Source organism: Athalia rosae, chromosome 3 (genome assembly GCF_917208135.1).
Source record: "Athalia rosae chromosome 3, iyAthRosa1.1, whole genome shotgun sequence".
Taxonomy (NCBI): Eukaryota; Metazoa; Arthropoda; class Insecta; order Hymenoptera; family Athaliidae; genus Athalia; species Athalia rosae.
The window spans coordinates 65,962-86,536 of record NC_064028.1 but is presented as its reverse complement, the minus strand read 5'-3'; the positions used below and the strand labels follow the sequence as shown (position 1 = coordinate 86,536).

At 40.8% G+C, this 20,575-nt stretch overlaps 4 protein-coding genes and 2 long non-coding RNA genes across 16 annotated transcripts; 3 read left to right on the top strand and 3 right to left on the bottom strand.

Annotated features, from left to right (window-relative positions):
* The first annotated feature begins 32 nt into the window (after positions 1–32).
* On the top strand, positions 33–5,469 carry LOC105685477 (A-kinase anchor protein 10, mitochondrial). 4 transcript variants are annotated; one of them, XR_007277380.1, is made up of 10 exons: positions 33–323; positions 737–1,526; positions 1,594–1,717; positions 1,937–2,073; positions 2,173–2,323; positions 2,427–2,541; positions 2,714–2,867; positions 3,256–3,329; positions 4,160–5,189; positions 5,251–5,469. XR_007277380.1 is itself a non-coding variant. In XM_012399588.3 (10 exons), exons 1-10 carry the CDS (start codon positions 299–301, stop codon positions 4,256–4,258), a joined length of 1,722 nt encoding a protein of 573 aa, XP_012255011.2. In that variant the 5' UTR covers positions 33–298; the 3' UTR covers positions 4,259–5,469. The 4 variants fall into 4 exon arrangements, 3 of the variants coding, with proteins under 3 accessions (XP_012255011.2, XP_048507700.1, XP_048507701.1); XM_012399588.3 differs by adding an exon at positions 3,695–3,747 and having other exon boundaries at positions 4,160–5,469; XM_048651743.1 differs by having other exon boundaries at positions 4,160–5,469.
* Positions 5,470–5,555: 86 nt separating this feature from the next.
* On the bottom strand, positions 5,556–8,178 carry LOC105685479 (G-protein coupled receptor 143-like). Of its 2 annotated transcripts, none has more exons than XM_020852006.2 (6): positions 7,910–8,178; positions 7,647–7,758; positions 7,369–7,463; positions 7,037–7,215; positions 6,067–6,394; positions 5,556–5,966 (listed from the first exon to the last, which is right to left on the bottom strand). In XM_020852006.2, the coding sequence occupies exons 1-6, from the start codon at positions 8,057–8,059 to the stop codon at positions 5,757–5,759; spliced, it is 1,074 nt and encodes a 357-aa protein (XP_020707665.2). In that variant the 5' UTR covers positions 8,060–8,178; the 3' UTR covers positions 5,556–5,756. The 2 variants fall into 2 exon arrangements, with proteins under 2 accessions (XP_020707665.2, XP_048507705.1); XM_048651748.1 differs by having other exon boundaries at positions 5,556–5,945.
* Positions 7,979–12,007, top strand: LOC125500170. The gene is made up of 3 exons (XR_007277389.1): positions 7,979–8,119; positions 8,177–8,385; positions 11,806–12,007. It is a non-coding gene; the product is annotated as an uncharacterized LOC125500170 (long non-coding RNA).
* LOC105685475 (DNA excision repair protein ERCC-6-like) lies at positions 9,106–15,277 on the bottom strand. The gene is made up of 15 exons (XM_012399584.3): positions 15,056–15,277; positions 14,596–14,801; positions 14,095–14,519; positions 13,953–14,024; positions 13,752–13,881; positions 13,524–13,676; positions 12,605–12,732; positions 12,163–12,317; positions 11,789–12,103; positions 11,506–11,703; positions 11,235–11,399; positions 11,036–11,146; positions 10,759–10,962; positions 9,758–10,670; positions 9,106–9,676 (listed from the first exon to the last, which is right to left on the bottom strand). Exons 1-15 carry the CDS (start codon positions 15,122–15,124, stop codon positions 9,516–9,518), a joined length of 3,405 nt encoding a protein of 1,134 aa, XP_012255007.2. The 5' UTR covers positions 15,125–15,277; the 3' UTR covers positions 9,106–9,515.
* Positions 12,590–15,481, top strand: LOC125500169. 7 transcript variants are annotated; one of them, XR_007277385.1, is made up of 5 exons: positions 12,590–12,757; positions 13,927–14,118; positions 14,386–14,736; positions 14,898–15,063; positions 15,160–15,481. It is a non-coding gene; the product is annotated as an uncharacterized LOC125500169 (long non-coding RNA). The 7 variants fall into 7 exon arrangements; XR_007277386.1 differs by having other exon boundaries at positions 14,889–15,063; XR_007277388.1 differs by having other exon boundaries at positions 14,831–15,027.
* A 140-nt stretch (positions 15,482–15,621) lies between these two features.
* LOC105685476 (putative phospholipase B-like lamina ancestor) lies at positions 15,622–20,511 on the bottom strand. The gene is made up of 8 exons (XM_012399587.3): positions 20,355–20,511; positions 18,837–18,925; positions 18,665–18,765; positions 18,356–18,505; positions 17,994–18,246; positions 17,595–17,848; positions 16,763–17,000; positions 15,622–16,651 (listed from the first exon to the last, which is right to left on the bottom strand). Exons 1-8 carry the CDS (start codon positions 20,419–20,421, stop codon positions 15,983–15,985), a joined length of 1,821 nt encoding a protein of 606 aa, XP_012255010.2. The 5' UTR covers positions 20,422–20,511; the 3' UTR covers positions 15,622–15,982.
* Between the last annotated feature and the right edge of the window lie 64 nt (positions 20,512–20,575).

Sequence of the window (20,575 nt, the reverse complement as noted above, 5' to 3'; positions counted from 1 at the left end):
TATATATTTATGTATTGGTACATACGACGTACGGGCGTATACATACATACATGTTTATGTATAGTACGTGTGCATACAACTTTCGAGCATAAAATGTTAAAGTACATCGGAAATCGCACCACTAAATTACTTTACGCTTGATTGTGGTCTGTGTTGTGTAGTCGCAAATCAGGAGTGTGGTGCTAGCTCGATGCGAGCTTTCATCTGTCCGGTTACTTTTTTACTTATTGTCATTTTATCTCCATTCATTTCCGCGGACGGAACATAGTCCTGGTCATGTTTGTTGTCAATATGAACGATGCTCACATTCTTTAAAAAATCTGGTAAATATTCACTTACATAGTAAATTAGCAACAAAACTTCGTATCATCTATCGCACGTAGAACGTCCGCGTTCTAACGTGGGCTGATACGGTGATGGGATGAACAAACTTTTTTCAATTGAAGTCATATAACCTCGTCCAAGTTCTGTGGCCTTGCATAAACACTTTGAAGGAATTCTGAACTGTTCACGTTTGTGCACCAAGGGCCGGTGTTTGCCCTTGTTGAGTGATTGTTGAACAAACTAATCACAGTTTGGTATAACTATAATTGTAAAATCAAGCGATTCTCATCATAGTGGCGGTATGATATTTCACGCATTGTATACGTCCAAATACCGCCTGTTGCTAGAGGCTATTCTTCTTTCTGCGTAGTTATAATTTTTACGATTGTCATTGATAAAAAAAACTTTACAGGGCCACGAAATAAGTCCCAAACATTGCCACATTTGCTGTCGAAGTCAGAAGCATTGGGGGAATCAGAGACAAACGTGCTCCGCCAGAAGTATGGCTTGTGGCACTGTTTGGAGGAAGAAGAAGATGCAGCCAAAGTTTTCAAAGATGAAAATTCAGAATGCACTACCATGAAATCTCGACTATCAAAAACACTACCAGAGATCCTATCTGACAAAAGTGCATTAGGTTATTTTTTTCAATTCCTAGAAGCTCGAGGATCTGTGGCTCTACTGAAGTTCTGGCTTGAGGTAGAATGCGTGTGTGGCTCTTGTGGTATACAAGATATCAGGACAAGCGAAATTGATCCGTTAAACGGTGTTTGTGAACAAAAAAAAGCAACTGAGAATGTATCTGGCTTAGCAGATAGTAATGACAATTACAGGTGTAATAATATTATGGCAGGGGATGTGTGTTCTCGTGATAAACTCTCGTGCAACAACAGTGTAAATAGCAATGATCCTTTATCAGAATGTCAAGGAACACCGAACACTAGTCAATTGTTAAATGGATCCAATGAATCAAAACTTGAACTCAAAATAATAAAGCCTGAATCTGTTACTTTTGCCGCTTCCGAACAGGATGCTTCACACATCTATAAACGATATATAGTTAAAGAGGCCCTAGGACCAGGCAGGATCCCCAATGACATGCTCAACATCATGCAGTCTGCTTTGCATTCTCAAAACATGGGATCAATGTTGAAATGTTTATGTAACTTACAGCAGATTGTCTATAGGATATTAGAGGAAGAGTAAGTAATAGTCAAGACCTTTTCCATGTCTCGATAACGTTTCAAAATCCATCCATAATTTGTGCAGGCACATGAACGATTTTTTGAGAAGCGACTTTCATTGCAAGCATCAAATCGATGTACTCACCAGTGGAAACGTCCAGCTAGCAGACATACTGTACAACGAGACAGCATTCTTTCACTTCATAGAGGTAGATACATGTACATTGAAACGCCTATTTTGCCCATTTTTACATACATACCAGAGTACCCCTATGGGTATTTACCTCTATACATATGTGTATGCACAAGCATACCTTTACACTGTACAACCAAAGACACAATTATTATTAGGCTACAATGCCCATGATACTGACCAATTTGATGTGGGTCATTAACTGTCTTCTCACGCCATGTGCATGTTACCCTAGTTCATGGAGATTGAGGGTAAACGGGAACTTTTGGATTTCTGGATGGCAGCGATCAATTATAAGCACAATTTACTGCAAAAGAGAGATACCACCAAACCAGCAGAGGCCCAAACAGATGCTCTTATAATTTACAACAAGTGAGTAAATGAAGGTTCAAGATTATTTCTTATGTATAAAATAGTACCTGCCTGAGGCAAAAATTTTGCTGAATCTCATCGTGGTATTTCTTCCGACAGATATTTCAGCTTGCAAGCAACAATGTCGCTTGGATTCAGTGATAGAGTACGCTTTCAGGTAGAACAAAACATCTGTCGAGAGGATGGGCAAGGGCCAAGACCTGATTGTTTTGACCTACCCTGTTGGATAATCTACAGATTTCTGGATAAGGTTTTCGACTTGAGTTTAGCTGGCTAATAATTGAGATTGAAACTTGTTCTTGCACAGTAATAGCTGTAGAATTTATCAAGTAATCTGGGAAATCTTATTTTAGCATTATCTGACTGCATTCTTATCATCGCAGTTGTATTATAAATATCTTTCGGAGTTGATAAGTACCATTCAAAGTAGCCCATGTCCAGTGACACACCCACAGCTAAGAAGAACAGGTGAATACTACTAAAGGTTTCCTAGCTATCAATAGGTATATTATAAAGTGTATTCCATTATTTGTATGAATAGCGGATGAATACACATGATGTTGTTGAGACTCCTACTTGTTAATAATTAGAAATGAGAGCTCAGTATTATGCTGTAATGAATAATTCACGATCGTTCTAGGTTCTGACTGTAGCAGTGACATGAGTACAATGAGTGTTGGGACGCAAAAAACTATGCCCGCACAACACGGTAGACTATGTGCCAACGAGAGTCTAAGTATAGATACCAGACAACTGCATGATCCGGATTCTCTCTGGCGGCGCCAGAAGTACAAGTGAGGATTTTGTTACCCTACCTAGTGACAAAAATAATAGACGCACTTGTTCTCATATATGTATGCATATCTATCTAAAATGTAGATTCTACATAGTTATAACGGGCTACTCGTACCATGTGCTGATTGTAATGAGAGGAGAATGCTAGTGTAAATAAGCTGAAGTCCAAAGATCAAATGATATTTGATAGCTAACGTATGGTGTAGTAGGGCTCCACTATTGATAGATGAAAGAAATTTGTAAGGGCCTCAAAGACTATTCGAGACCATTCCAGTTATGACCTGCTCAGAGAATAGGATGGATGAGATTGAACGGTTTTTCGAAGTGGCAATTATTGTCACTTTTAATCATAACTTGACTCGTCTATCATTTTAACATCTGTTGCAGTCTAAGCGTTGGATACGTGAATGAGATGGGCAGATTTGTCACTGAAATCGAACCTAATCCGTTTCGCAAATATGGTGAGTATCTATGACATTACCAAAATTTCAATTGTCCCAGTATATCCACATAAGAACACGTAACTATGTAAACACGTACAGTAGACCCGAATTCTATTCTAGTGCGTTTCATTCGCTTGCGGTAATAGCTATCACCACAGACATTCAGATTTCCAGGTATTTGAGCAGCCCGTTTTGTTTGCAACCCTACCCCTAAGCACCGACAAACATCCGACAGACTATACCATGTACGTACATACATAAATGTGTGTATGTATATAGATACTTAGGTGAATTGATAGACCAACGGACGTACAAATAGGTAGACAATGTATCTAGGTTCATGAACCTATTCCAGATCTTGAAAGGTCGCACATTATTTTCAGAATCTCGATTGTCTAGAGCCATGAAAAGGTTGGTCAACGTCGAGAATGATAAGGTAAGCGCATCTAGCACGTTACACTATTTAACCTTTAGAGTACCGACATGACGCCTTGAGGCACCAACATGCATCCATGATTTGGTCCTCAATAGGGAACCTCAGAACTCACTTCAATGTGAATGATAAGCTCCTTTGATTTTTGAAATGCCGGTCCTCTAAGGATTAAATGATTACATGTATAAAGTGATTTTGTCTTATCGACTACAGCCCACCAGCTTCCTAATTAACCATTATTGTGTGTAAGCATACACATGATAATTCTAATAATTGATTAGCCTCATCCCTTTATGAACAGGGTTGAAAACTTTAAATTACAAACTTGTTATAAAACATAAATACACATTATTTTATCCATTGTATTGTGTACAACTCTGGTCTCGTTGAATTATTCTTAAATGTGTATAATCAGGCCAAAGAAGAAATGGCGTGGAAGATCGCGGAGATGATAGTTGGAGAAATAACAAGTCTAACATTGGGATGTTCGACAGGAAGAGACCTCTCGTCCTGATGCTGCTTTGTAGTTTTTTTACCAAAAGCAAAACTACAGGAGTAAGGTGGCAATTATTGAACCTGTGGCAGTTTTGGATACTTCTCCAAATTCAATAACTCAAGAACAGAATCTCAACAATAATCTACTTGCACATGTGCATTTACACGATCCACCTCGTTTGGGAGATAGTAAAATGAACAGTTCCAATAGAAGTAAGATCTATGCACAGCTATAGCTGCATCCATTAGTTATAACAATGTCATCGTCCCTGGGCTAAGCAGGCGTAGGACTGGGTATAGTAGTGTCTCAATATTTGGCGAGCAATTGTAAACAATCTCTGATATCCGAACAAATCTAAGTAAGATCTAGAAGTTAGAGGTGTCGCAGATATAATACATAACAATACCGCCCTGTGAGCTCATTGGAAACATTTACTCAGGTACTTATTGTGAATTATTGCTAATAGCAAGAGTACATATACTTGTATTGAATTGATTTGAGAAAGCTATACTGCAAACGGATATGAAAACTGATCCAGACATGAGTGTGTACACGTATCTCATATTGATCTAACATTAGCGAATAAAAGTAGTAACCAGCTCTTATCAACTGTGAAAAAGTGTAGTTGACTATCCAGGTGACGTCGTGTTGTCCCAGGCTAGTACAAGGTAGATAATTTGGCCAATTCGCTTTTTTCTCAAAACTGACTTTCTCATTATTAATACCAAACTTGAAGTCCCTAATCAAGCATCCATGTCACGGCGATAATCAGTGTCTTTGTGTCACTCGGTATGAAAGTGATGAAAAACTTGGAACAGTGCCAATAATGAAATTGATCTCTGGAATGGACCAGCGAAGGGAATTATTTTCTTTTAGCCCAGTGCATTGACTGAAATCATAATTGGCCTGTTTTAGATAAAAGCCGCTGTTCTATCAAGAGGTATTAAAGGTAAATATAGAGGGGTGTTGAAATTTCGGCAAGACAGCTAATTGTGGAAAAACGTTCGCAGATATAAGAAAGTGATGTGGCCGTTTGGTGGTGTACATCTGATGGAGGGAATCTAGGGGGATTGTGTACAAACAATCACTCTTCATAAGACAAAAAGTCGTTGAAAAAACAGTTACGAAGTCGTATTTTTATAAAAGTAAATTAAGTTTAGATTGATAGGAATCTCATTTTTTTCTTACGGTGCTGTTCTCATTACGAAATAAAAATTATCAAGCTCACAGCTCAAGTGTTATGGTTGAACTCTTGGTCGGACAAACAAAACAACAGATTACAAAACTGAATTAGAATGGAGACGTGTACTCAAAATTTTATAAATTTGGTGAAAATTTATTGAACGACACAATATTTTTTGTAGGCTCTGAAAATAATTCTAAAAATATATACACATTCATCCATCCATAATAATTTGTTAGTACTAGGAGATGTGTACCACTGTTATCTGAGTTCATTACATTGATGTATCATGGGTCACAGCTATTTGAACAGACTTTTCACTCGTCCAAACTGTCAGAGAGAGGAAGATCCATTTATGCTCGTGTGCGGAGTAAAATGCTGATTGAGCAGTGGAGTCGATTCGGGCAACAGTGTGCCAATATCTCCTGAGTAGTATTCCTTTGTCATCAGTTTTTTGCGCCATGAAAATCTAAACTTTTCAGCTCTACCCCATCTTTGATACACCAGGGCATTGAAGAAGGCCTGCAGGGGATTCGTTACTGCCTGAGAGCCAAAGAGGATGTATGTACAAGTTTTCATCTTGTAACGATCGGATTGCTGATACAATCAATAGCGCAACACACCTCATCCAAACACTACTCACCATTATATACCACAAAGTGATGATAACCTTTATCGGTAATTTAAACCACAGGGTCCAGAGTAGAATGCCATTTATCAAATTTGGAATCCAGCAAATATAATAAACTAAATTCGTTAAGGCAAACTTCATTCTGATAGTTTGAACCAGTTTTCTCTCACGACCTGTAAGCTGTGACAGACTCCATGACACAGCAGCTGTGAGATCACGAGTCGATGCTAGGTAAAGCGCAGGATTTGTTACCATCACAATGGTCAAAGGTATGTAGGTAGCACAATAATTTGGCAATATTCGTAGTACAGCGCTGGACAACGAAGACGAGTTATGGCAGCTGAAAAAAAAGCAATAGCATTATTGACAGATACCTAAACAAATCCAATATAATTTAGGGAAGACACAATCACACCTCACACAATGATACCAGATCGCCAAAATCTAGAACCATAAACTGTTGCTTACTTTGAATCTGTAGCTGTTTTTATGTATTTGATTGATCATTAACACTGATTGTAATTACAGGTTTGCCCAATTACCTTTTACTAAAAATAAACGATAGCTGATTACTGTGGTCCATCCTTCTGCATAGATGCACTAACAGCAGAGCTAATATCTTTTCGTTTCCACTAGAGCTAAAGTTCTCTGATGCATTAATTTGAAAAAGAAAATTGCCATTTCTCGTTCTATGATAAAGTAAAACTGTACCCCTCAGAGTTTGAATCATTGAGAAAAGAAATTTGATACCAACGAAAACAGGCAAGATAGAATTTTCTTTCCATGACCTGAATGAGGCTCTTCCACATTTCGTTATTTATAGAATAATTATAGCACACAAAAAACAAACAAATACTTCAGGATCATTCAGGATTGACTCTACAATTAGCTGTAACGTTCATGGAAAATTCAAACTAGCATATCATGTATAGTCTAGCATTCAATTATTATTATTATTCCTTGTATGTATTTTGAGACTCACTTGGCATCAGGTATATAAAGAATGGATAGGCCAAAGATCGTTACAATGGCAGGACATATCCAGGCAACAGCATGGTAATAATACGGATAACCCTGACGTTCGCTCAGCAACAATCTCATATCTATCGCGTAACAAAGAGTCCAGATCCATGTTGCCATATAAAAATACTGCGTCCAAGCCTGGAAACTACAGCACATATAACCACATTCTATATTCTTTGAGAAACATCCCATCTATGATCTATTATTCCAAGTACTAAATAAGATGTGAGGAACTTCTTTCATTCTTCCAATCCCCCTAAAAAATAATTCAAGGTGAATCTTGGCATTTACCGACGATACAGCGCAGAACACCACACTCGATGTGTCATCTTTGGTTGGCATTATCGATTTGAAATTAATCCATAATGCCGATCTAACGAAGACTCCTACGGGCAGAAGATGAGGAATCAAATGTTACAGTAGATCAGACGAGTAATGTTATAAATTAAATCTCTATTCTAGGCAACAATCGGCAGATGCAAAGGGAATGGAGTAAGTCTGGATTTGTTTAACACATGAACTAGAAGGAATTTTGCAGGGTTATTCAAGCGGAGTTGAGCAAATCACACCTAAGGAAGCGAAGAAATCAGCAACAGCGAGCCAGATGATAATCTCGCGGCCCCGAGCTGCGGAGAATGTATGCCATCGATGCGAAAATCGCGATTCTTCCCGCGGTAGGACCTGTAGATATGTAATATGATGATAACTGTAGATATGTAATGTGATGTGTAATAAAGAATCGATTTTAGTTTCAAATGCGTTGAGCTCTGCGTGTTTAACCTTTCCCCGGCGTTGAAATATGGTCGAGTGCCCACATGTATGTGATATTCACCTGATAAACGGCACCAAGGATTCCCATAGTGGACGATAACATACAGACGGTGTTATAAGCATCGGTGTTGAATTCTTGCATAATTACTACCGCCATATCGGTATTGTTGTTGTGATGACAACAAAAAGTCTGGATAGTTGGATCTGCCATATTTTGAGAGCGTGTTCAGAGCCACAGCCAATCACTCTTTTCCCTCCTGCAGATCAGCAGGTATTGCCCTAGCCATTCACTTACTACCTACATACGTACATACGTACTTCTCCGTAGGTGGCAGAGCTACACAAAAAAGTTGTCGACGTAAGGGGCCACTCTCGCAGCCTCACTTGACACCCGTCACTGAGATTCGACGGTCTCGTCTCAATGAATTCCCGAGTTTCTTGTGAAACAACGAGGGCAAATTCGATGGGCAAACCTCTGGGAAAACAAGGTTCATGCAGTGTTCGGACTGGTAGCAAGGGGTCTTCAACTGATCGTGGGTAGGTCGTGTGCACTGTTGACATGTATTCGTACGTACATACTACTTACTGATAAATTAATGCAGATCTCAATAGATTTCCGTTAGAAAGGGGAAGCCATGAGCTTCCAGATTTTCTGTGCGGCATTTTTTTGGGATGTTTTTTAAATTATTTTCCATTTGTGCCGCCCCTGAAATTATTCGTATAGCCCTGTTCTCTAATTGTAAGCCACACTCATGGTGAAAACGTGGTGAATACAAGCTAGCGCTATGTGGCGGAATTCTTGCGAACTGAATCTCAGGCAAGTTCACATGCGGCAAATGAGTAATGAACAAGTCAATGTGAACTTTCCTGGGTTTTAGTTCGCGAAAAAATGAAAAATAATTTTCAAAATCCAAAAAAAAATCGGAAAAAAATTGGCAATAAATCTGGGGTGGTATAACTTTGGTTGCATACCATCAGAAGTGGAAACCATATCTCCAACTTCCTACAAAGTCATTTCGAATAAATCTTAAAATCTACCGCCGGAAAATCATATTTATAAAACAGCCCTCGTAGAAAAATGCGAGATTAATGTTAGCCTGAAGCTGCAAATAGAATGTATCATATGTCTGGCACTCTCTGCTATCGGTATCTAATTGCCTGAACGCATGGATACTGGTATCTGATACCAGCAAACGATTGCGAATTGACCGAAATCTCTAAGACTGCCACGAAACTCAGAAAAACTCAACACAAAGATTTACAATGTACTTAATTATATTTGTTATCAATCATTCTCCTGAAGCGTAATGCAAACAAGCACAAGAGCTGAGTATTTTAATTGTTAGTTTAGTGCAGTTGAGTAGAATCAGTGATCCGGAATCACTCGATAATAAATAAGCTTCAGATGTTGCTCAAACGTCATATCAGACAAGAGCCATCCTTTTACCAGAGTGTATTATGCCAGGATGAAATATAAAAACAATAAGGTATGTGTTTCCACTGATATCTATGTATCTATGTTGGACTGATCGAGTGTTCGGTTTGTGAATCAACTCAGTTGAGCTTGCTATGTCTGATTGTTTCAGAGTTTGGGCGTTTAGACTAGAGCCCATGAGATACCGTTTTAGTATTATAAGATAGCTTTCAAATTGTTAATGATTTCTGTCTCAAGTTCTGTTCCATGTGGGCCTTGAACACCATTTGCGTGACCGACGCAAACGTTCCATACTTTCCTCAGCAGCCTTGTGAGCTTGGCGTTGCATCATATTTCGATCGTCATGGCATGCGCCCGATAAGATGTTTTCGTGTTGAAACGCTGTATTAACAGCTAGAATAAGGTGAAATCGTTATTGTTTGCTAGGTGATCATTATTACTTGACAAGAATAAAAGAGGGATACAGGAACCCACCTGACTTTGCAAATAGTTTATGCAAGACGTAGTTATCATCTGAAGGTGGACATTTCTCAACTTTTGAGTATCCAACGCGTCTTCCTACCAAGCAAGAAACCTCTTCGCCTTCAAACAGTGATGAGATCGGATGGATTTTTTTATACCGTGATTTATTTTGTTTACGTTTTGGTCTACATTTCAATTTATGCTCTTGACCTTTATCATTGTTTTGCACAAAGCTGCTACTTCTGTACATGACAAGTTCATGTGTCACTTCACTTATCTGGGATTCTAATTTATTATTTCCCATGGGAAATTTTATACTTTGTGTTTGTTTGGTTGACGCTTTGTCCAAGGGATCAGACTGTCCGGTAATCGGTAGGTTGCCAAGAGTGTCAGTAGACTGTGCTTTGATGTCTATTGTTTTGTTTACAGCAGCTGACTTATTGTTTACGCCAGGTGTGATTCTGTTGGCTCCAGATTTGAGATTGGCATCAAAATTGTTCTTTATAGCATTATGATTTTTTTGGTGGGAAATGTCCGATGAGCATCTGTCAGCTACAAAACTGGTATCACCATTTTCTTGACTGGTAGTGACGAAACTTTCCGCACTATCATTAGTTTTCTCACTGGTAGCAAGAGGAGTAATGTTTCTGTCTCCAGCCATTTGGCCATTTCGTCTCTCAACTTCATTACCAACGTTTCGGCTTAGATTTGCCGCCAACTCGCGCATTGCTTTCACTTTCTCCACTGAAAAATTTCGTAATTTCGATTGACTGAATAATTTTTCTGATTCACTTCGTTCGTTTCCAGCTGGTTCATTGAGGGCAAATAATTCTGTGAGGTCTGAGGTTCGGAAAAGTCTGCGCTGGCGTGGGTCTTCTAAGACTTTGTTAGCAAGAAGCTGCTTAAATATTTGCCGGTGATAAATCTGAAAACAAATTTGATGGAATTAAGTTTTAAAATTAGTTCGCTTTGCAAATATCATAATTCACAGATCTTCAATGGTTCGACTTTACCTTTTCTTCAATGGTGCCAGCTGTTATTAGTCTGTAAATTGTGACATTCTTTTTCTGGCCAATCCGCCAGGCCCGTTCTTTAGCCTGTGCGTCAGTTGCGGGATTCCAATCCGGATCGTAAATAACAACACGGTTTGCTCCGATTAAATTTATTCCTAATCCTCCGACTCGTGTTGTCAGAATAAATACGAAGTACGAGAGATCCTAGCAAGTGTAATCATATATTTATACAGCTAAATTGCTTGCGTTGGAATGTTAAAAGGCCAAACGCACTTACAGTGTTGAATTTTTGGACATCCTGCTGTCTCTGACACACAGGTGTACTGCCATCCATCCGTAAATAAGAGTAGCGTTGGTGCTGAATTAAGTTTTCCAGGATAGCCAGCATCTGGAAGTTGCAGTTGAGTACATATTCGTGAATCTTACTTCTACTTCATTATGTTTCAGTCTATTTTCACCATTTATCTATGACTCACTTGTCTACTTTGAGTAAAAAGCAGTACTCTGTGCCCTTGCTTCTTCCATATTTTGAGCAAAGATCGTACAACTACCATTTTTCCAGCTCGCTTCCAATAACCAAAACTTTCTATCGCAACGTCGCTGACTTCTAACTCTTCGGTAGAATGATATTCGTCCGAATCCTAGTTTTGGAAAAATGTATATTATGATGCAATCGACAATGAAATCCATTAAAATAGATTTTTTTGCCTAGTGTGTTGATCGTAAAAAAAAGCAATGAATACTAGCCATTGGAGTATCGCAAACATAGAGATCGGGATGGTTGCAAATTTTTCGAAGTGCCGTCAGCGCAACGAGAAGGCGTGCTCGGTATCTTCCATTTTCGCTGGAATTGTTTCGCTCATTCAAAATGAACGTTACCTCACCCGATTTCAAATACCCTTTGTATAAGTTTCGCTGCTCCTCTGTCAAACTGCAGAACAATACCTAAGTGAGCAAAAATTTTCATCAAGTCAGTGTTGGCTGGGCAACAGGGCAGCACTTCATCTTCTCAATGCTTAATTATGTGAACCTGTTCATTTTTTTCAGGCAGTCGCACGTGATGGGAAACATCTGTTTTTGTTCGTCTGATCATGTACGGCGCGATAGAATCATTCAACAATTTAGCCACATTCAACGCAGTAGCTTCCTGAAGGGCCGAGGCATTTGTGTAACCACCCCTGGTAATGGGAGCTGCAAAATGTTCCATAAAAGCAGGCAGAGTACCCAGTTTACCCGGCAATATGAAATCGAATAGCGACCATAATTCTTTCAACGAGTTTTGCATTGGACTTCCCGTCAAGATAAGACGATGTGGAGTTGAAAATTCTTTGACCGCCTTAGTTACCTGTAATTGGCATGATAAATGGTTTGTAGAAAAAAAAAATTATGGTAAAAAATGCTTACCTTAGTGTCCGGATTCCTTATTCTGTGACCTTCGTCAAGGATCACATAATGCCAATCTGTATTAACCAATAATTCTTTGTGAATGAGAATACCGGTATAAGAGGTTACCAGAATTCCTCCACATTTCAAACTATACACCAGGTGTTCAGGATTTCCTGTGAGATCATAATTAATGGTATGTGTATCTAGCACAAACATTATATGACAATATTTAAAAAGAATTACGCTATTTGTATTTCTTTGCATTTTCGGAAATCCTTACTTCTATTACAAGAATGTAAAGGAAAATCAATAATGAGTCCCAAATATTATTTCGAGTCGGTGACTTTACCATTGAGTTTCCGCAGTAGCTTCATTCTGAATGTTCATGTTAGCAAAAATTGGAAGCGTTACATCACTTTCGTGAACCCATCAAAAGACACAGCTTTCATCATACTAATACCTCTATGAGTTCCCATATGATGCAAGGTTGCTACCCTCAAGGTTGGCCACCATTCGTGGAAATGCTTCACCCACTGCTCAAGAAGTGTAGCTGGGCAGACAATGAGGCTGGGACCCAATCCTCGAAACCTGCGAACAGTGTATAATATAACGTGTAAGATAATTTTGAATATAGATTTATGATAAATTACTTGAAATGTATAGATGGGCAGATCCATTACTTTTCAACCAATTCGGGCGCACTTCTCAGTGATTTTGCCGCCGATTCTTTCGTCGAAAATAGGTCAAGAAAAAATATGCTCCTCCAAATTTGAGCCCAATTCGATCAAATCCAATGACTATAGAATTTTTCGAAATTTGAAAAGCCATTTCCACAATTTTTTAATATTACGCTCTATTCGACCGAGAGACTCGAATCAAACATCATTTTTCTCTACTGACCTTGTATATTCGGGGAAAAAAGTGTTCATTCCAAACCTAATAAGGCTCGGTCGGTAGCCTTCAACTGAAACACAATTTCAGCGAAATTTAGCGCAAATTTGAAACGTTTCCACATCAAAAATTTTTTATGCAGATTGCTCACCGACGTTTTATATTCTACGGCTAGGTATATTCCATTGAATATCACTCTGATTCGAATTTAGTACCGCTTTTTTTTTTGAGACATGACCTCTTCAACTCGATCGATTTTCGAAAAATCGCTCCTCTGAAATTGCTATTACTTCTTTCCATCAGTTCAAAATATTTTGAAATCTTCACACTTCATTTTATCCCCACACAACTCTAAAAATTTCCACTTCGGAATAACAGTGGTTTACGAGCGAGGAATTTCTAAAATGTTCAAATTTTCTGACACAAGTCCGCATGAATTGGTTGAACAGTGACAGATCTGCTCAATTACATTAATATAAGTATCACACCTTCCTCCATCTGATAACAACTCGCTGCAATCTAGTCCGGCGAGAAAGGCAATGAGCTGTACTGTTTTTCCAAGACCCATTTCATCTCCTAATAAACCTCCCAAGTTGCGGCCGTGTAACTCCCACAGCCACTTAACAGAAACCTTCTGATATCTGAAAATTGGCAAGTTATTTATTCGCATTAGTCGCATCGCGTATGGTAAAAACTGGATTCCCATTCGTACACACTTGTACAATCTCTTCCAGATAGACATTGGTACTTTGAAGAGATTATCAACCCTATGCAATTCCTGTTTTTTTAAGCAGCCGCTTTCCTTTACCCTTTGTCGATATATCCATTCATCGCCGTCGTCAAAAACTGTAATCATATCAATTGTCTAATGTGATTGTGACATTTATCCAGGACAGGATCTGTTATACGCTACTCACAAGATTTTGTGCAACCCGTTTTTACTTTGGGACCACGAACACGTTTCTTCATCAAAGACTTGCCCTCGTCAGCTGGTGAAAATACTATCTTCATATAACAATTGCCACTGGCGTTACATCTATTTTGAACTTATCACTGTACCTGAATCTGGCTGCTCGTCACTTGGTAAATATTCACTACCGCTATCTGAATCTCGTTGGGAATCATCAGTTACATTTTCAATCTCAGGAGTATCGGAAATCTTAACCAAGACTTTTTCCTTTTTATTTGAAGCACTCCATAAAGCTTTCACAGTATCGTTACACAATGCAGTTTTTTGGTCATTATTGCTTGCACCTTTCATATTCTTCTTTCTACGCTCAATACATTTCACTTGCTTTTTAAGACTTTGTGGCTCAGAATCCCGTGCGACTAATTTTTGTTTCTTAACAGGGATCCTGGTCTTTTCTTTGCTAGCAGGAGCACACCTCTTTTGTGCCTTCAACATGGCCTTGCATCTTGCGAGTTCTGCTTGTCGAAATATGTAGCGTTCCAAGTCCAAGAGCTGAGTCATCTTGCTGGAAGTTCTGAAAATTGATGATTGGTCCTAGATTGATAAAATAGCATGTGATTTTTACATGGAAGATTGAGTAGCTGTCTTACCCTTCGGCACTTAGCTCCCGCACAGTCTCCGCAGATGCTTGAAAGGGGGTAATCTCTCCTAATTGGACTCGTCTTGCTACCTTGGCCTCATCTGTTTGGAATTCAACTTTGCTTACATGGCTTGTGGGCTCATCCGATTTTGTAAGTTTACTGATTTGCCGCGTGACTTCTGCAATGATGCTTGATTGCGAACGCATAAGAATTACCTAGAGTATGGACAAAAGCTTATTTTTAGATGAAAGACCAGATTAAACGAGGAAAAAGAGGGAAATAACCTAAGTATTTTTCTCGAGTTTTCATAGGTAAACTGTGATAATTTGGGGATGAAATATCCAGCATTTCGAGAAGCCGCAAATATCGCACATTTAATCGTGCTTATACACAAAGCACAAACTCAAGTAGAACGATAGCAGTACTGTTCAGTGTAAATAGGTAAATACGTACGAACGGCAGTACTTACTCTGGCAGGTACTGAATCATCTTTAAAATTATCAGATTGATTGTCGGTGTTCAACTCGTCTCTTGACATCGCTAATTTTCTTGCCTAATCCAGACTTGTTCCAGTGTTATCTCTAATGATCCTCTTCAAGTGTGATCCAAGAGTCTAACAAGAGTCTAATACCAGCTAATACCGTTGACTGGAAGATCTTTAGTCAATGCTAATACCCTATCGATTCTCAATGATGATAATACCCAACTCAAAAGACAGTGCCATCGTTTGGAGACTCAACGAATTATTTTCACCGTCAATGTACCAAAGAACTCGAGTCTGACATCGTAACAGAGCAAGAGCATTTGTCTGTTCCTTCTTTTTCATACTTTGCATCAATGGCATTACCGTGGTATTACCGACTGTCAATCAGTCAACAATTTACTGTAGGTTTACCAGGATAAGTATCGGTATGTATCCAATATGCATAAGAGATGTACGACGTACGGGCGTACATGTATGCAGAGCATCTTGACTTAATACTATGGGAAGCGTTCGTTGCCCGAACAAGGGAAGTTTAATGGGTAGCGAGAAAAAATAATTAAAGACCCGTAGGTGTTTTATTTGTTTATATCAATGGTTGTAACTTCGATTTGATCGAGCCACTTAGGTCAGTTACTCGTGAATCAATTATGATGACAAACTAGGATAATACCTGTATTTGTAGACTCGCAGACACTCACAGTAACGTTTATCTCTAATTAAGAAGTGGGGTCGTTCAGAATAGGAATCAACATGAGCGCAACGATGCTACAATAGGTACGTACAGATGTGTTACAAAATGTTTCCACAGAATATATGCCTTAAATGTGACTTACAGAAGTTATGTTACTGAGACGAAGTAGAGAGATATTTTCATAGAATGGCATCGAAGAAAACTGAATAATTTTAACTTGATCAGATCCAAACCCAATTTGGTGTGACAATACCAAAGTTGAAAGCATCTGGCTGTCCGCAATGTGGCTGGTTTGGAAAGGTTTCAGTCCAATTGAACGGAGGGATTTTATCCGAAAAAGTCGGTCCCGAATTAGCCTTGAATGTTTCAATTCCGTTTAGACCAGCCGTCATAATTTTAGTATCGATAACACCGACGGGCAACGGATGTTTGTCGAGGTCGCCTCTGAAAGACAGCAGGAGAACCAAATCTAAGCCGCTGGTGACGGTGAAATTTTCAGCAACAATCCGGGGCTTCAAAAGCGCTGCATGTGCTCGCATCATATCGGTGACACCCTCCGGGGTGGTGACGTTCATTTGCCGCCTTGAAATCTCGGCACTCCTCGCCAAAGCAACGTCGCGTAAGGTTCCGGTAACCTTTCGGATTTCATTGGACACCGGCGTCCCGGTGCAAGACACGAACCCGACGTTGTCCAAATCCTTGGAATAGTCGACAGCGTGAGTCATACCCGGAACCTGTTCGACGAGCCAGACTGAGTTTATACGTGGATCAACGGTTAACCACTGACGACTCGCGCTACCGCTGTTGTAAAGCGCAAGAAGACGTGCCCATGAGCGGCCATCGATAGCAAGGCGATTCGCCGTCATGACCCGAGCGGCTAAGGGTACCCGCTGCACATATGTCAAACGAATCATATTTGAGAAGTAAGGAATTTAAATGAGATTCATTTATTTATCCATTCGTGAACAAGTACTACCAGTATCTCGCCGTTCTCGACTCACCTGATCTCTGGGATTTCCTCTACCACGCCATTCGCGATCATCGATCGTCAAAGGTGTTCCAGCTACGAGGAGTTCGCGACCCACGCCCTCAACTGCGTAATATTCGTCCTGAGACGACAACGCTCCTGGGTACGAGGGCATCACGACAGAACGACCGGGTACCGATTTGGCGCCAACACTCGAAGAGATGTGGTACGCCAGGTCGTACCTCTTGAGTAGCCTCAGCATTTTTGCGAATCTGTAATGAAGATAGAGTTTCACCCCTGTATCTATACGTACGACTATACATGTACGAAAACTGGAGTCGAACGAATATAAAGGGTATTAATAAATAATTCCACCAAACTTAAAAAAGAGTGATAGACTGTACTTGAAAAAGTAATTTAAGATGAACAACCCACGGTCGGAGACGTCGCGCTCAGACGCTACGGGGGAAACGCGTTTTTTTGAGCTAGCAACTAGGTATAACCCCTTAAACGCCCGATCGCCGACAATTGTGTTGATTTTCTACAATAATTGAAAACTGAAAAATTAACAAGTAGTACCCGAACAATAGAACCACAGCCTGAAGCCTTCGTCTTTCGAATTGTGAGCGTATTACAGTTTCCAAGTAGGCAAGGCGCGTTGGATTGCCAACGACCGAGCTCTTTATCTGCGACCTTCGATGCCCTGTAGCGCCTGAACGCGACGCCTCCGACCATGGGTTGTTTACATTAAATTACCTTTTCAAGCACAATCTATCACTCCCTTGAATTCGGCAGAATTATCAACACCTACATTTGCAGAAGTCGTGCTTTAAATTTTAATCGGCAGATATATACGAATTACTTACGGTGCGGCGGTGTTATGCGCTAACGTAAGGAATGGATCCCCGTTGGGTTTGTTGAGAAATTTCAGAAACGTCATCCCCGCCGATGCTGCGCGCATTTCGTAATCGCGAGTCGCGTTGTTGAGCCATGGTACGTCCGACGCCATAGCGAGCCAAAGGAAATCCTCGGGTTCAATTTCTACCGACCGTCTGCTACGTCGGACCGCGAATCTCCACCCAGCTTCCATGCCATCGAGTTGAGCGTAGAATAACCGGATCTATACGTTTATGACATTGGCGTGAGATTCGCAAATTATTTTCATTAAACATACCATTGACACGGCAGATAGTCTTGTATCGTGAAATTTGTAATTATTATAATCATGGCAGTGGTTTGCCGCGGTAAAAATTTAGGAAGCCGACCATGTGCCAGTAGGGATCTTGCGCTGCCCCGATGTCAGCCCGTTCCCTGTTGTACCGTGAATTGTCTACGAGTTGTTGCCGAATCTTGGCGCAGGTCGACTTCCACTTTCTTGCAGCACAGGGTTCTCCGATGGTATTGTGCCAATGATGATGAATCAGCTGCCAGGTCAAGCTTCCCTCCAGAAGCCCTGCAGAATACGCCTGCACCGTGTCTGGATATTCGTCGGAGGATTCAATTTCTATTACGGACCAGCTGCAAACAATGAACAGCGGTTGATCGTAAGTATTGGCATAGGTATCGAGTCGTAACTAAAGCGATCGATGCAGTTATTAACTTATTACGGACTAAAATGTCGATCTACCCCGTACGATGAATTTCAGTTTTATAATAGGCACGGGCAGCACCCGATGGAACAGCGTTCAAATCGTTTCCCTGCCCCCAAAAATCGATCCTATATCCTCCGTTGTGTTTCCAGGTAACAGTTGCCGCGTATGTCCCATCGTTCTCAACACTGCAAGACAATTCGTATAGTACTCGTTGTAAATTTCGAATGAAAAGAGAGCATATCGCGTATTATAAGAGAAGTCCGAGTAGGCAGGTATGTTTATTACCTAGGGGTATATTGTACCGATATAATATAATAATTACGGAGATGCGTCCGGGAACTCACCGTCCAAACTCGCCGAGGATGATAGCGCCTATGCCCAGAAGGGCGACGGCGACTAGAATGTAGGTGGAAATGCGAGTTTGCAGCCACGAGGCGCCTACCACCTTCAGCATGGCTCATTAGTATAAGCAACACACCTCGGTCCCAAAGAAACAAAAAAAAAAAAATCCAATACCGCGTTCTCAACCCATCGATTACAAACTCCAACGCCCAGCCTCGGCCTCTTCTGCTGCGAAGTTGCCTCTGTGGTCCCTTTTATTCTCTCTGCGATGCATGAGGAAGGAGTAAACGAGTATCAGGTCATTGAGTTCATTGATTATCAGGTGCCTAATTGCTCGACATTTATGAATGCAATGCCCTAAACGAACTATCCGAACTTGCAGTATTTATTACGAGACATCGCGTCGGTAACAAATCATAATTCGAGAACCCGGGTAGCACGGCGCGGCGGTGATTCCACGGCCATAGTTTGTGATAATAACATCAAAGTGCAATACGCGTACTCACATACAAAGGAATGTATAATCGTCTGCCGAGCTGTACACTTCTATTTGTACAGAACAAAATATATTTTGTTAGCCCAAATACCATTTTACTTATCGCACACACAGGTATACTACTATTATAATTGCTGTAAATGTACACCGTATAACATGCATCTATTCGCGCGTAGATACATACGAATATATATTTAGGATATACCATACGACGTAGCCGTGTACACCGACAACGACTATAAATCACATCCAGGTATATTCCCCGGTGGATACCGCAGCTCTTCATACGCGTGCACGACGATATAGTGAGCACCTGCACAAAAAACTCGTCAAGAGCGGCGAATGGACTGCAAATGGTACGTATGTACTTTCAACAACCGCTGCGATAGCATAATGTTCAGTTGCTGCTTGCGGTCCGGGGAATATTTGTATACGATGCGTATTACCCGGTCTCGTAGGTAAGCCCACCAGAGACATCGACGCGTGGCGAATCGTGGATGTATGCAAGTACGTACGTATGTACATAATACCTAGGCAAAGCCCGCTCTGCGAATGTTTGTACGTCTACGTTACGGACCGTGAGGAACGTGACTGCAGGCTCGACGTCGGCGAATCGTGAAATATCTCGTGTTTTACGGACGTTCGGCTAAAACGGCACCGTCAAAATACCCAAAGTGACGACGCGAGTCTCGCGGTGGTGGGACACGAGGAAGCACGGTAGTCCGCCCGATCGTGACATCGTGACGTTATCCACTTTTCTTCACCGATCGTTGCAACGATTCGTAGCGCGAACGAGCGTTATAGGTTCACATTCGATATTGAATCGTTGGTTTAGCTGCGGGATGAGTAGCCCTAAACGCGACTTGGTAACGTAACTTCAACCAGGGATTACGCGTAGGCCAGAATAACGAACTTGTTTGTTCTCCGAACTTTTTGAACGGAGTTGAAACCTCGCACATCTACGATGGTGAATAAAATGGTGGCTACCGTAATCAGCCGCGTTGCGATGTTGTCGAGGCGGCCGATCGGCGACAGCAATGATTCAATTCGATCTAGGACGAAGTTATCATCGTACCGTATACCCGCATACAAACGTATAGTAATACCGTGTGTATACAATTGTAGGTATAATTGCCGCAGACGTGATGCGGGATGAGAAAGTTAATTGCGAGGAAACGACAATGTTATTTTCTTACCCCGGTAAGGAGTGGTGGCTTTTTCTGGTATGGCGCGTAGACGAGTACGATCAAACGACACATACATATAGCGATCACATTCCTCGCAGAAGACAGTCGCGCGTTACACCTTCGACCGTGGACCAGTTGCTCCGACACTGAGGACCCCTACTTCGGAGTCACGAGCCTCGCGCACCGTCCCTACTCCCTCCTCTCTCCCCCCCCCCCCCCGCCCCTTCCCC